This window comes from Rhea americana, unplaced genomic scaffold (genome assembly GCF_003343005.1).
Source record: "Rhea americana isolate MKP2758 unplaced genomic scaffold, rheAme1 scaffold_217, whole genome shotgun sequence".
Taxonomy (NCBI): domain Eukaryota; kingdom Metazoa; phylum Chordata; class Aves; order Rheiformes; family Rheidae; genus Rhea; species Rhea americana.
Window position 1 is genome coordinate 1,069,272 of NW_028186317.1, and position 12,233 is coordinate 1,081,504.

The 12,233-nt window shown below is 42.5% G+C and overlaps 1 protein-coding gene across 2 annotated transcripts in view; it reads left to right on the forward strand.

Annotated features, from left to right (window-relative positions):
• TMCO4 (transmembrane and coiled-coil domains 4) overlaps positions 1-12,233 on the forward strand; it is a 45,287-nt gene continuing 33,054 nt past the window's right edge. Inside the window, exons 1-5 of one of the 2 annotated variants that reach the window (XM_085305210.1) lie at positions 1-65; positions 4,358-4,542; positions 5,494-5,668; positions 9,764-9,791; positions 11,634-11,766. In XM_085305210.1, coding sequence (XP_085161336.1) covers positions 4,364-4,542; positions 5,494-5,668; positions 9,764-9,791; positions 11,634-11,766 — 515 coding nt within the window. In that variant the 5' untranslated portion in view covers positions 1-65; positions 4,358-4,363. Of the gene's footprint in view, positions 66-4,357; positions 4,543-5,493; positions 5,669-6,428; positions 6,625-9,763; positions 9,792-11,633; positions 11,767-12,233 lie in introns of those variants that run through there. The other variant, XM_085305211.1, reaches the window with a different exon arrangement.

Consider the following 12,233-nt stretch of genomic DNA (forward strand, 5'->3'; position numbering starts at 1 on the left):
GGCGGCGGCGGAAGGCAGCGCCGCGGTGGCGGCGGCTCGTTATTTGAGGCCGGGTCGGGGAGCAGGTCGGGTCTGGGTCTGTTTGGGTTGTTCAGAGAGGGGGGTGTTGGGCTCGGATAGGACTGAGGGGGGCCGGTCTCGGGTCCGCGGGAGGACAGCTCGCTCTCCTTGGGCCTCCCCCGCTGAGGGGTGCGCTGTGGCGGGCGGCGCTTCCCCCTCCTCCGGGGTTGTTGGTTGCTGTGAAAAAAAAATATTTATTTTAAAAAATTGAGGTATTAGAGGGAAAGACTGGTGGGGAAGAGATGAAGAGTCGAGGCATCAGGATAGGAGTGTCACCCTGTTTTAAACTTTGTTAACTTTACAGCCAAGAGGGCTGCAAACATTTCTCCCACTGAAATCTGACCTTCTGCACTTTTATTTTTATATATATATATGTATATGTATGTATATACATATATGCTGGGGGGGTTCAAGCACAAAGGGCTAGAAGCTTGCAGTAAACCTGAGGGTTAGCAGTGATGTAGGAAAAATGTAGYCCCCAGGAGACCCCCTTTTTAGTGTTTTTTTTCTTTCCTTCCTCCACTAAGCAATTTTGACCCTGATGCAGCACCTCTCCTAGCTTTATTGGCTCTTCTGCATGAGGATGTTTATCCTCCATAGCTGTTGGTGCGAATGCCTGGATTAACCGAACCGAATGCGCTTTGAAAGTTGTGCACGTGCTTAGTGTTTTGGCTCTTCCGTGTTTCCAACTTTTCCCTTCCCCCTCTCCCCAGTGGCTGTCTGATCTCCGTTTTATGTTTAGCGCACGTCTCCACGGCGGTGACTTAATTGCGTTCCCTGTTGGTAGGTGGTATCCTTGGATCGAAGGCGCYGGCTCTGCCAGCACGTAAGCATACGTGTGGCTCTGTAGCCCCTCCAAGTCCTCAAGGAAACTCSTCTGCCTTTATGTTTCTGTAGTTGTGGTGTTGTGTCCATCATGCAGCAGTTGTGTGGCCCTCCTCTTCCTTTATAAGGGACTTTTTGGCTGTCCTCATCCTAGGAAGTCTTTACAGCTACTTCCTTGAAGTTGATGAGATGCCTCAGAGGCTTTTGAGGTTCTTGGAGATAAATGTGTTGCTTGTTTGGTCACTTTAGTCTGGTTTAGTCYGTTTAAGAAGAATGCGATGCCAGTCTGTTTTCCATTTGGGAAGGAGCGTGGCTGTATTTTCCAGTTTTAGGACCACAAGAGGATTATCTGTTTATTTTCCAAATAGGATTGCAGGAACCATGATGTAAAATATACCACCTTTCAGGAAAACAAAGGGGTTTKTATGAAAAATAAGCATTGAAAGTGATTTAAAAAAAATCTCTTTCAAGTGACAGTTCAGATTATGGAAATGCTATAGATTGTTGAATCGCATTGTTTGAGAGAGAGACATAAGTTCTAGCACCACAAGCTGTAAATAACTTTCAGGATATTTGTCTAACTCTGGTCTCAATTCCCTCCTGATGGATTTAGTGACAAAACATCTGGGCCCAGATTTTTGACTGTAACACCAAAATGATTCACCCAGTCTTTCTAGACTCTTAGTTAGTGTGGTTCTTGTTGACTTCAGCAACATCAGATACAATGTATGTACTGAATCTCATTAAAGCACATGTCACTATTTTTTTATGTTGCATATCTGAAAATCCAGGCTCATTTTTCCTAGGTATTTTTGAGGAAATAGATATGTAAGAGGAGGGACACACTGAGCAGGCTGATCAGAGTATCTTCAGAACTCTCATTTATGGCAGAGAAAGTAATTTTTTTTAGAGCTTTCTTAGGGCATTCTTGGTACTTGTGAAAAGCTCAGTGTTGTAAATTATTTGTTGCACAGAGGCAATAAAGTTGTGTGCAAGAAGCCACTCTGGTGTCACTTCATAACTGGTCTCATCTTTTTTTTTTTTTAATGTGTGATTGGAAAATAGCTACAACTGTGCAGTTGTACTGTCTCTGTATCCTTTATAGCTGTCTCACTACTTAGATGAGCCTATGGTTACTAGATTAAAACTATATGCAAATCCTGGGTGGGCCCATCAAGCTGATGTAGTAAAGCAGCACCCAATCCAAATGTCTGGATACTATTTACAGCTGAGTTACATGTTTATGGTTTAAGGCATGACTCTGGAAAGAGGGTCAATCCACTGTATCTTAAACCAAAGCAAAGCTCTGGGAGAAAATAGAATCATTTATTTCTCTTTCTTGCCTCAGAGCTGCCTGGATGCTATTACCCCTTTCTCAGATCTGTTGTTCTTAAGTTTTTCCTTAAGGCCATTATCATGGGATCTAAGAACATCTCAGGAACTTTAGGGCTGGATAAAACTTTCCAAGGGTTGCTGGTTTGGCTTCTTAAAAAACAAATAAATCTTTCCTATCATGTCTGGGCAGGGAAAATTTCAAATTCTGTCTCCTGTAATAAGCTAATACCTTTGTGTCTGGAGGTGAGTAAAAAACAGACATGCTAAGTTACTGTTTATAAAGTTATTGATACTTTAAGCATTAGATTATTTCTGGCCCAAGTGGTCAGTAAGTCAGGTGACCATGTGGCCTGCCTTGTAGAAAACAAGCAACCAAAACCAGTTGGGCAAAAGCCAGAGCTAATCTGATCTCACTTTAAGGTTAGCCCTGCTTTGACTTGCGAAGCTCCTTTTGGAGTAAGCTACTCTGATTTTTTTTTTTTTTTTTAAGAGAAAAGGGGGCTTGAGRCAATAATGAGGGACTGTAACACAATTGGGATTTGTTTAGAAAACTCATGGAAACTGCAGAAATGTGTCTGGCTCCATCTTCAGCTCAGCAAATRCTGCCATTGCGCTGAGCCAGGTGCAAGACGGGGCCTGCCCGGGTGCCTGCTCTCCCTGGGGAAGCTTAATCTTGCCTTTCCCTCCTTCTGTTGGTACAGAAAATAAGGCGCCTTATTTATTCCTGTGAACTTTGTGCTCCTGTGTTGCTGGAATGTGATATTTCCATGGAAATACACTGAGATGCCTTAGACCTGTGTGCTCAAGTCACGGCACCAGGAGATACATTTGAAGGGGCCTGGGCACTCTCAGGGAGAGAGGCCTGAGGTAACAGTAATCATTAGCTCTTGATGAATTTCCACTGTGCTGATATGTTGGCAGATCGGTGGTGCAGGCCTGGAGAAATAGGAGTGGCTTTGAAGGAATTTGAGCGGGAAAGCAAGACACAGACATCTCTCTGAGGAGGCAATGACAGGCAGCAAGGAGATGGTAAAGAAATCTGTTTAAAAAGAGCTGCTCCTAGCGTTAGTGCTGCATTTCTTTCTTCTGGGACTCCAAAATTAGCACATCAATGGTGTCCGCGTGCTCTGAGCTTCAACACTTGGTTAATGCCATAAGAACAGGCTGTCTGGCAAAGTGTTGAGGGTGCCTGATGCCTCTTTAGATGCCTTTCTTCAKACAGGGTTGAGAGGAAAGGAAGCACCTCAATAGGAAGTATCTAATAACATACGTATTTCTTTGGAGCCTGACTGAATCTCGATRGAGTCGGTGGAAATCCAAGGTGATGTAAGCGAGCTTTGGAGCAGACACATACTGCAAGCCTGAGAAATGAGCTGTTGTGATATCTGCCCGATTTCAGTCATCTCGTGTAGGTACTTGTATTATCAGCATAGACTCTTTATATAATCAGTGGAGCTTCCAGGGAGCAATTTAAAGCAGTTAAATTGTAAGTGCGCAGCGAGAAGGTGCATACGCCTCTGCACTCTGAAAAACAATATTATGTCCCAGCTTCAAGTTTGTGTGGCACTGACATGTTTTGGAAAAATGTGGTTGCAGGTGGTATAAAGAAGAGAATGTTACAAGCACAGTGTAGCAAATGAGATAGGAAATAATGAGTTGTGTTAAAACTCCTTTTAATCAAAGGCTTCAGCTGGACTCAGCTTTCCTAATACTGTCAGCAAAATGAACAGAAGAGCGATTTGAGTTGAGGATGAGAGAGGCCCGTTGTTTTCCAAGCTGCCTCAGACTGGTCCCCACACCGTGTGCAAAGCTTTTACAGCACATGTTAATTTTGTGGTAAAGATGTGAATGATAGGCCTGAAAGGAGCCTGAGCTCTGTAAATCTTAAAGGAGACATCTAATTTTGCTGTGTAAAGTACTACCTACTCATCTGATCCATAAATTTGAGAATCAGCAGAGGTGGCCAAAGGCTYCTGCTGCGTGCTTTGCTCGCAGCATCATGTTGCCGGAGGAGTATGCAAGCTGGACCTCGACAGACCTGACCCAATGCAGAGGCAGCAAGTGAAAAAGTGAAGGCAATTTGTCCTCTTGCTTTCTCATTTCCGGCTGTTTTCTTTTTTTCTCTTTGAATTTGCAGGTAAATATGGCTGCAGAGGAGACATGGAACGGTCAGGCTTGGAAACAGCAAAACACGGCCAGCCAGGCAGGTGACAAGGACTCGTGTGTGCTTCTGGGCCAGCAGCTGGGGGAACCGGGAAGATTTGCTTATGCAGCGCTCTGTGGCATATCCCTGGCCTGGCTGTTTCCTGAAAAAGAGCAAAGGTACTAAATACTACGCCTAGTAGCAAGGGGATGAGCAAAGAAGGTGGCTTTTGGGTAGCAGCTCGGAGTGAGCTGGTGTCAGAGTTGTATTGTCGGTGCGATAGGTTGGGTTAAAGAAGAGTGTTAAGCAYATGTTGGCCTAGCCCAAGGCCTCTGCTTCCAGGTGTCATGAGGGTAGTCCCTAAATTATTATATGGTGATGGGCAGGCACTTGATCGTGGGCCAGCTGGTTTGGGGCCTTCCGAAGTTACAAAGGCTGAAGATTTTTCTGGTGGTGAGTCCTTTTGTGAAGACGAATTTGCAAGTTCTGCTGATTAATTGCTGGTGTTGACATTTTCCTGCTGTCTCCCTCTTGGTGTTGTATTTTTGAGACCTCTTGAAATGCAAAGGACTCATTGAGATTAGATGTTTTCTCAGCTGTTTTCTTAGTTGTGGTGACTCCCTCTTGCACCTCTAAGGCTTTTATACTTCAGCACAAATTGCACCCCTTAATCTTGCAGACTTCAAAGCRTGTATTGAAGAAAGGTCTCGCCCTATTCAGGCTGCTTGCTTGTGAGCCTGATAGCAAACTTGCTTTCTGCTGACTTACAGAGCTTTGATTTTTGTGTGCAAAGTGATAGATCAATGCATGAAGCAGGGATCACTCAGGCGTTGCAAAAATACCCAGTTATGGGACTGAAAGTTGTATATCTGTACTAACAAAACACCACAAATCATATGTGACATACTCTGGCACTACAGTGCACCAGAATATTGACAGGGAAGCTGGGGCACAGAAGAAATATCCTCCTTTGCTGTCACCGTTCCTTTTTCTAAAAGTAAAACAGGGAAGACCAAGGCTGAAGACAACCTGAGTGACTATTAGTCGGTGTTTTAGTCCTGAGACTCTTCAGTGAGGATGACTGATGAAGATAAGGCATTTTGTCCTCAACAGCTTCTCTTGCCTTACAGCTCCTTCAGGATGGAATTCATTGAGGGCCTGGTGAAATGGCTGGACCTGCCTGATGCTGTCTTGCCTGCCATGACAGCCTTTGCCAGTGGCTTAGGAGGCGAGGGCACAGAAACTTTTGCCCAGATTTTGCTGAAGGATCCCATACTGGAGAATAATCCTGTTGTCGTTACCCAAGTAAGTTCAGGTATTCCCCTCACACCATTTGCTTTTGTAAAAAGGATTTGTCCTTTTTTTTTTCTGTTTGTGACTGAAGTTCTGTTTGTAGAGTCAGGGAAATAAAATCAAGATTTTTGATCTGTGTATAGCTATGTGGGTGACTGGCGGTTTTTCTGTCTGTTAACAGCTCATGGGAGTGATGTTCATGAGACAGTTCCAGTCAGCTAAATTAACATTTGCTGTCTTTGATGCCTTCTGCTCTACAGAACAGAGAATGATCAGTCTTTTTTTCTTGCCTGCATTGCTGCAGTGTTGTTGTTTCGTGTGTGCATTCTGCAGATTTTGGTGAAATGCTGAACGTGATAGGCCTGATTTTCATTTGTATCCTTTACCCTACCCTGAATCAGAGGTATTATGTAGGAGCAGGGAAAAGTGCATGTATGTTGGTAGGATTGCTTCAGGGGGTAGATCATCTAGCTTTTACATAGCTGCAGTAGTGCTAAGAAAGGGTTTTTAGACTGAGTGTGACATATTTACATTCTCCTTAAGGGTCCTTCCCCAGTGACATAAAGCACCTCTATGTAGCTGAGAACTGGACAGAAATACTATTAGTACAGGAGGAAGAATTAGTCTTCTGCAACATAGAGGGTGATCCAAATAGCACGTTTCCCAGAGTTAGCTTTGGCCAGAAGGAAATACAAGTTATTGTGACTTTATTTTCATTTGAAAAATATACTATAGAAGTGTTCCTCATGCATTCTCATGTCATGCCATGCAGGACGAAGAGCAGAGCAGACTGCCACTGGTGTCAGGTGTAACGCGAGCAATGTCACCAAGCAGCCTTCACTGTACGCTGCACACACGAGGAAGTAGCAAGGCATCCTACGTGCAGACAGTGCTCCAGTATTAATAGTTATGACAGAGACAGCTTTAATAATGACCTGACAGAACAACAAATGCAAGAGCAAGGCCATGTAAGTAAAGATAGGATGAGAGTGAACTTGCTGGCTCATCATAACCAACACTCATAATCTAAGCCATCTTTCTTGTCTTCTGGTCAGTCCATAAAAGGCTTCAGAGGATCTGTCCCAAGCATCCGTAAGTTACAGTGCTCAAAATCCTTAACAGGATGAGTACAGTGACAGAGACTTTAGATTTAATTAGTCAGTTAAGACAGACTTTCTAAAATGAGCAGCTGTTTAGGTGTTGATTGTTCGAACTGAATGAATTCCCCCCAGCTCCTTCCATATCTGAATGGCTTGGTAGTTCTCTGCTCTAGGATGGTTTCTCTAGAATTAGATGAGTCTTCCTGCATTACTGCTGAGTTCATCAAGGACAGAAATTTGGTGAAATTTAATTTTTGCTTGCTCTGAGCTTATGCTGCTTACGGGGTCCTTATGCTGTTACAATTGGGTCTATGGATCAGCAGGATTGTTCAGTATTTTGTTTTGAATCAGAGAATTGAGGCATTCATCACCTTGAAACAAGTAGAATACAGAAGCCTTAGATAACAATTCTGTGATTAGTTGAAATCAAAGGTCAGGAATAGCTATCAGTCTAATGCCTCAACATCTGGGCCTCAGGCAGTGACCTGTATGCACAAGTTGATTGATTTTGTCAAAGGAGAAAGATATCGTTAAAAGATACTATAAAGTGAGGCATGAAAGGCTTGCAAGATGTTATTGGGAAAGTGTATTAATGGTAGGGAAACTTCAGCATATCAAGCTGAGATAAGCTTTTTCCTTGTTACCTGAAAGTAAACAAGCTAAGGGACAAAGCTTCACATGTGTTGCTTCATGCTACTCTTTGCTTCTTTGTATTCAGCTGCTACTGGCTCCACATACTCTTTGTTTATTTACTGGGTATTGCAAATACATACTTCGATCGCTCTGTATGTTCAATGCCAGGGTCCTGTCAGCACTAGTACTACGTTTTTGAATGCCCCCTCTCTCAAAGGTGCTGGAGAGATGATACGTGAGATCAGGAAGGTTGGGGTGAGCTCAATATTGATTCAGTGAAAATTGGAGGACTGTGGATTCTTATCTTTATTTGCATTTATTTCAGATGACTAATAACAGACAAATGTTGGTTAACTGAATCTGGTAAGGACAGTAGTCATAACAAACAGGCTGTAGGTGTGGTATGAGAAGGCAGTGCTTTGCATATATACAGGAAGGCAATTTCTATTTGCATTTAGTGRCAACAGAAAGAGAGGAAGAAGTTGACTTTGCCCCACTTCTGTTTCTTGGTAAGAAAATGTTTAAGATTCTTAGTATGAATCAGGGTTCTTACTCTGGACATACTTAGAATGCCCATTYTCCCCTGTTTTCCCAGACAGCAGCCCTGCAATGTGGATTGAAGCTCTCTGCTTTTTAAGGAAATGGATTTTGAACTTTTACCAATTCATCAAAAAAKGCAGAGTCTGAACCAGCGTTCCTCTTTTTTAGTAAGGTCTTACTCATTTATGTGTGTGATAGCACAGCTAGAGGATAGTAGCCTTGTGCACGGAGTTTACAGGGGAGTTAGAATCACTAATCTTCAAAATACAACTGAAAAATAAATGCTGCATAGAGAGACAGGAAAAACTACTTGTGAACCAATCTTATCAATATATGTTATACTCCACATGACTATGCAGARTAGTGCAGTGCAAAGCCTAAACTGATTAGAAATAATTGAGTGTGCTCATTGGCACAGATGCAATCGCACAGTAGCTCCAGTTTATCACCTGATTACCTCTGTCCATTCCCTCAGCTTTCGAAATACAGTCAYGTAAATGTTTAAGCCGGATTTCTGAAAACGAGCATTTGACATCAGGTGCCACAGACAACACCGGGCATGTCAGTACAGGACCTGAGTCAAGATGTGTGGCTCCTGCTGCAACGCSTGGGGAGAATTCGATGCCCCTGGGGGGACTGCACAAACTAGCAACCCTGTTCAGGATCCTGCCTACAGTAGCCCGTAGAGAATGGCAGTCACAAGCTCACAAGGGTCACCTTACTTTGGACTTTAGGATCTTTGCATGGGCAGCTTTCTGCACGGGACTCCTGGCCCTGGAACCTCTGCCGGGCTTTGACAGCTCCGTGCTGGCCCTTTCACCCAAAACTGCAGCTGGGGCGGAGGGGCTGGTGTCCGCATATCTAAAAGCTCAGTAGTAACAGCAACAGGACTAATAATCAGAAACGCTTTGGCTGCATCCTACATCTTTGGCTGCATTTTTTGTGTTCCACAAACGCCGAAGGATTCCCTGTAAAATTCAGCTCTCCTTTGCTTGCATAGGAGAGAAGTAGCTAGATTGAGCCAGTGTTGTGTGTTGTAGTTACATAAAGAACCAGCAATYTATTAGGTGACCATAAAAGAAGAGAACATAGTAGTAACAATATTGGTCATTGTGTACTTACTGTGCTTATTGGCACTTCGCATCTAAGGAGCGCTTACCTCTTTTTTTGATGGATTTGTCTTTTGAAACTATGTGCTGGATTGATAAATACTGTTTTTCCAATTCTTCTGATGAAGAGTCAACGTAGAAGTCAAGTCCTTCCGTCTTTACAGGTAGCCAAAAACACTGGAATTTCTGTTTGGGGGTGTTTAGTCCAAAAGAACTTCCTGCCAATTCAGCCTTACTGCCTAGAGCTGTGAATTCTCAGAATGCCAAAAAATGAGCCCACTAGTCCATTAGAGTAGCATTCAAAAATGCTATCCGTGTTGTCGAAAACAGAGGTATATGTGACCAGACTAGTAGTAGTCATAAAAGCAATAGCAGAGTTGGAGCCCTGCTTTGCCTAAGCATGAAATCCTGTGCTTTCAGCTGCAACGTGATCACAAATCACAAAAAATGCAGGTTGCTTCAGCGTATACAAATCAGGCACTGCCCTCCCATTCTGCACTTAACTATTTCTGTCCAGTCATTTGTACCTGAGTATGGAGAATTCTGTACTGAAAGCGTTAAGCTTTGCTGTATGCTGCCCTACCTGAACTGTGTCTCGCTGCCTTCCTGCTGTCATGAACTGACACGCTACATTAATTAAATTGTAGTTTTTCTATTTCATGCTTCCATTTTGAGACTTCTAGGCCTCTACCATCAGTTTTAACTTGATTTTTTTTTCTTTTTAGGATCTTGTGTCCTTCTGTCTTAAAGATGGTAAGTTTGCCTAGAGCATTTGTTCTKTGTAAGAGTAATATAGGTGATTTCACATCTCTTTCTATAGAATGCTCAAAAAGCTCTAAGTACTATCCTATTTTATCTTAGTTCCTTTTGTACAAAAGCAGCACACTCTAATTCCACTGCAGGAAAGGCAACTATTGTAATTGTAATGGTTAATGGTAACTGGTAATTTAAGAATTGAACAACTGTTAAGCTTCTAAGTGTCAGATACATTGTATTGGCGTGCAAATGCAAGTGGAGGTAAAAGTGTTCTGAAGTTAAATGCTTACCCTGGAGTAGYTGTTTGCCATTGTTTGAAGAGGTATAGATGACTTATTCCTTTAGGAAGGCCATGAAGCTGTTCAGAAAATCTCAGCCTGAAAAACTTCTGTGAATTGTTTGTTGCCTAAGAAGAAAAAATATTCAGGGAATAAATCCTGGGGTGTCCTGTGAAGCCAATTTTGAGTAAATGTCATTTTATTCATATAGTATATTACTCAGAGATTTCTGRTTTACAATCAAAACCATGGATTAGTCTGATAAAATTCATTCCACAGAGATTGCCCACTGGGCAAAACATTCCTTTCTAAAAGAAGCTTGTTTGATATCACTACTTGCATTTTTGAAATCTCCATGTTTTAACATGTTTGCACAGGAAGGAACTCACTGGTTGCTGATTTTCCTGTTTTACGTGACAGCAATGTGTCATTTTTGTTTTGTGTTTTATTTTTAATAGAAAATTGAAGTCTGTTATTGCAAAACTGCTTATTATATTAAGCTGTAATTTAAAAAAAATGTAATTTCAAGCTTTGCAGCTTACTACCATGCTGACTAAGTAAAAAGCTAACTTGTGTATTAGTAGGCAGGAAGCAAGAAAGCTGCTTGTTAAAACACCTGCTTAGGCTTGCAAGAYGTGGCACATTTGAGGGATGAAATAAAGATAATATTATCCTATTTCCTACCTAAGCACAAATTTTTAAAAGTGGCCTCATTAAAGCCTACCGAAGTCCTTGGATATCTTGGTAATGATGGCAATAAATATATGAACTTAATAGATTGCTAGCTGCCATATGTGATGTGCGTGCAGCAGATATCAGGTGCTTACTTTGTAGACGTGTCTAGTCWGTATCTTCACCCACCTGTGGAACAGCAATTGCACTTCTTACTCCAGCGTGCACAGAGAACCCTTTAGGGAAGCTTACCATCCGCAAGCAGCAGATGCTGATGAGAGATGCAGGTTAAAAACAAGAATTGGTGCAACTCATTCTCAAATCTATTAAATTAAAAAATGTCTTTTCCTTTAGAACACCTGTTTGTAAGTCTTGAAGTAATCATTCCTCTATTGCACGTTATCTGAATGTCTTGTCCGTTCCTGCATTTCATGCAATGAAGTATAAATGCAAAGAGCTATCCAGGATATGCAGGAGCTGAAGCCACCCAGTGCAGCTAGGTGATCCAGTGCGTAGTTTTCAACTCCAACATCTCTCTTGTTGCTAACGATACGAATTGAACGTACAGCTTTTGTGAGGAGGTGCACTGGTACAAGATGCCGAATCTTCCGTTGGTGTGTAAGTTGATGGTGTGCAATATAGTATGCAATTAACTGGTATAATGAGTCTCTATTGATAGGATGAGGTTTGAGGAGGAGGATTTTCCCGTTAGCGCTCCTCTTCTCTAAATAACAGTAATGGTCTTCAAATAYGTGAAAGACTAAGAGGACCTGAGGAAATAAACTATGTTGCATGTAACATGGTCCTCCAGCATGACTGCCTGCACCACTTGCCTTTTAATCTTGTGTAGTGACGACCTGTTGATTTCCTGGGTTTCCTTCTGTTTAAGGATACTATGATGCTCGAGCGAGGGTGTTGATCTGCCACATCACCTGGTTGCTGAGAATCCCCTTGGAGGAGCTGGAAGCCCTGGAGGAATCTTTACTTGAGAGCCTGAAGGAGCAAAAAGAGGAAGAGTCAGAGTAAGAAYATTTGGGTTGACCATAGGGATTAAAAAACCACCCGCAACGCTTGAAAGTTTAGTGTTAATTACTTGTGTCCACGGACAGTCTTCTGACCACTCCATTTGTTCTGTGCTCCAGCTTCCCTGATAATATTCTGGTGCATTGTAGTGCTTGAGTATGTCGCACAGGAATTGTAGAAGGGTTGGCCCTGTGCCCTGAGAGAAGTGTTAAGCCGAAAGGCAAACRGGCTGGATTGGGCACAGTGTTTTGATTTCCCTTGCTCTGCTTATTAGGAGGGCACTGGTTAATGTGAAGAAGTCAAGGAGTTGAACCCTAAAGCCAAGTATTTCTTATTTAACTTCAGCCTAATGCACATCTCTACAATATTTTCCCTTGCAGAATGAAGTTACTATAAAACTTTAGGATGAGATCCTTAGCAACTGATTTTTTATGGATCTGTCTTACTCTGTGCATGCTTAAGAGTC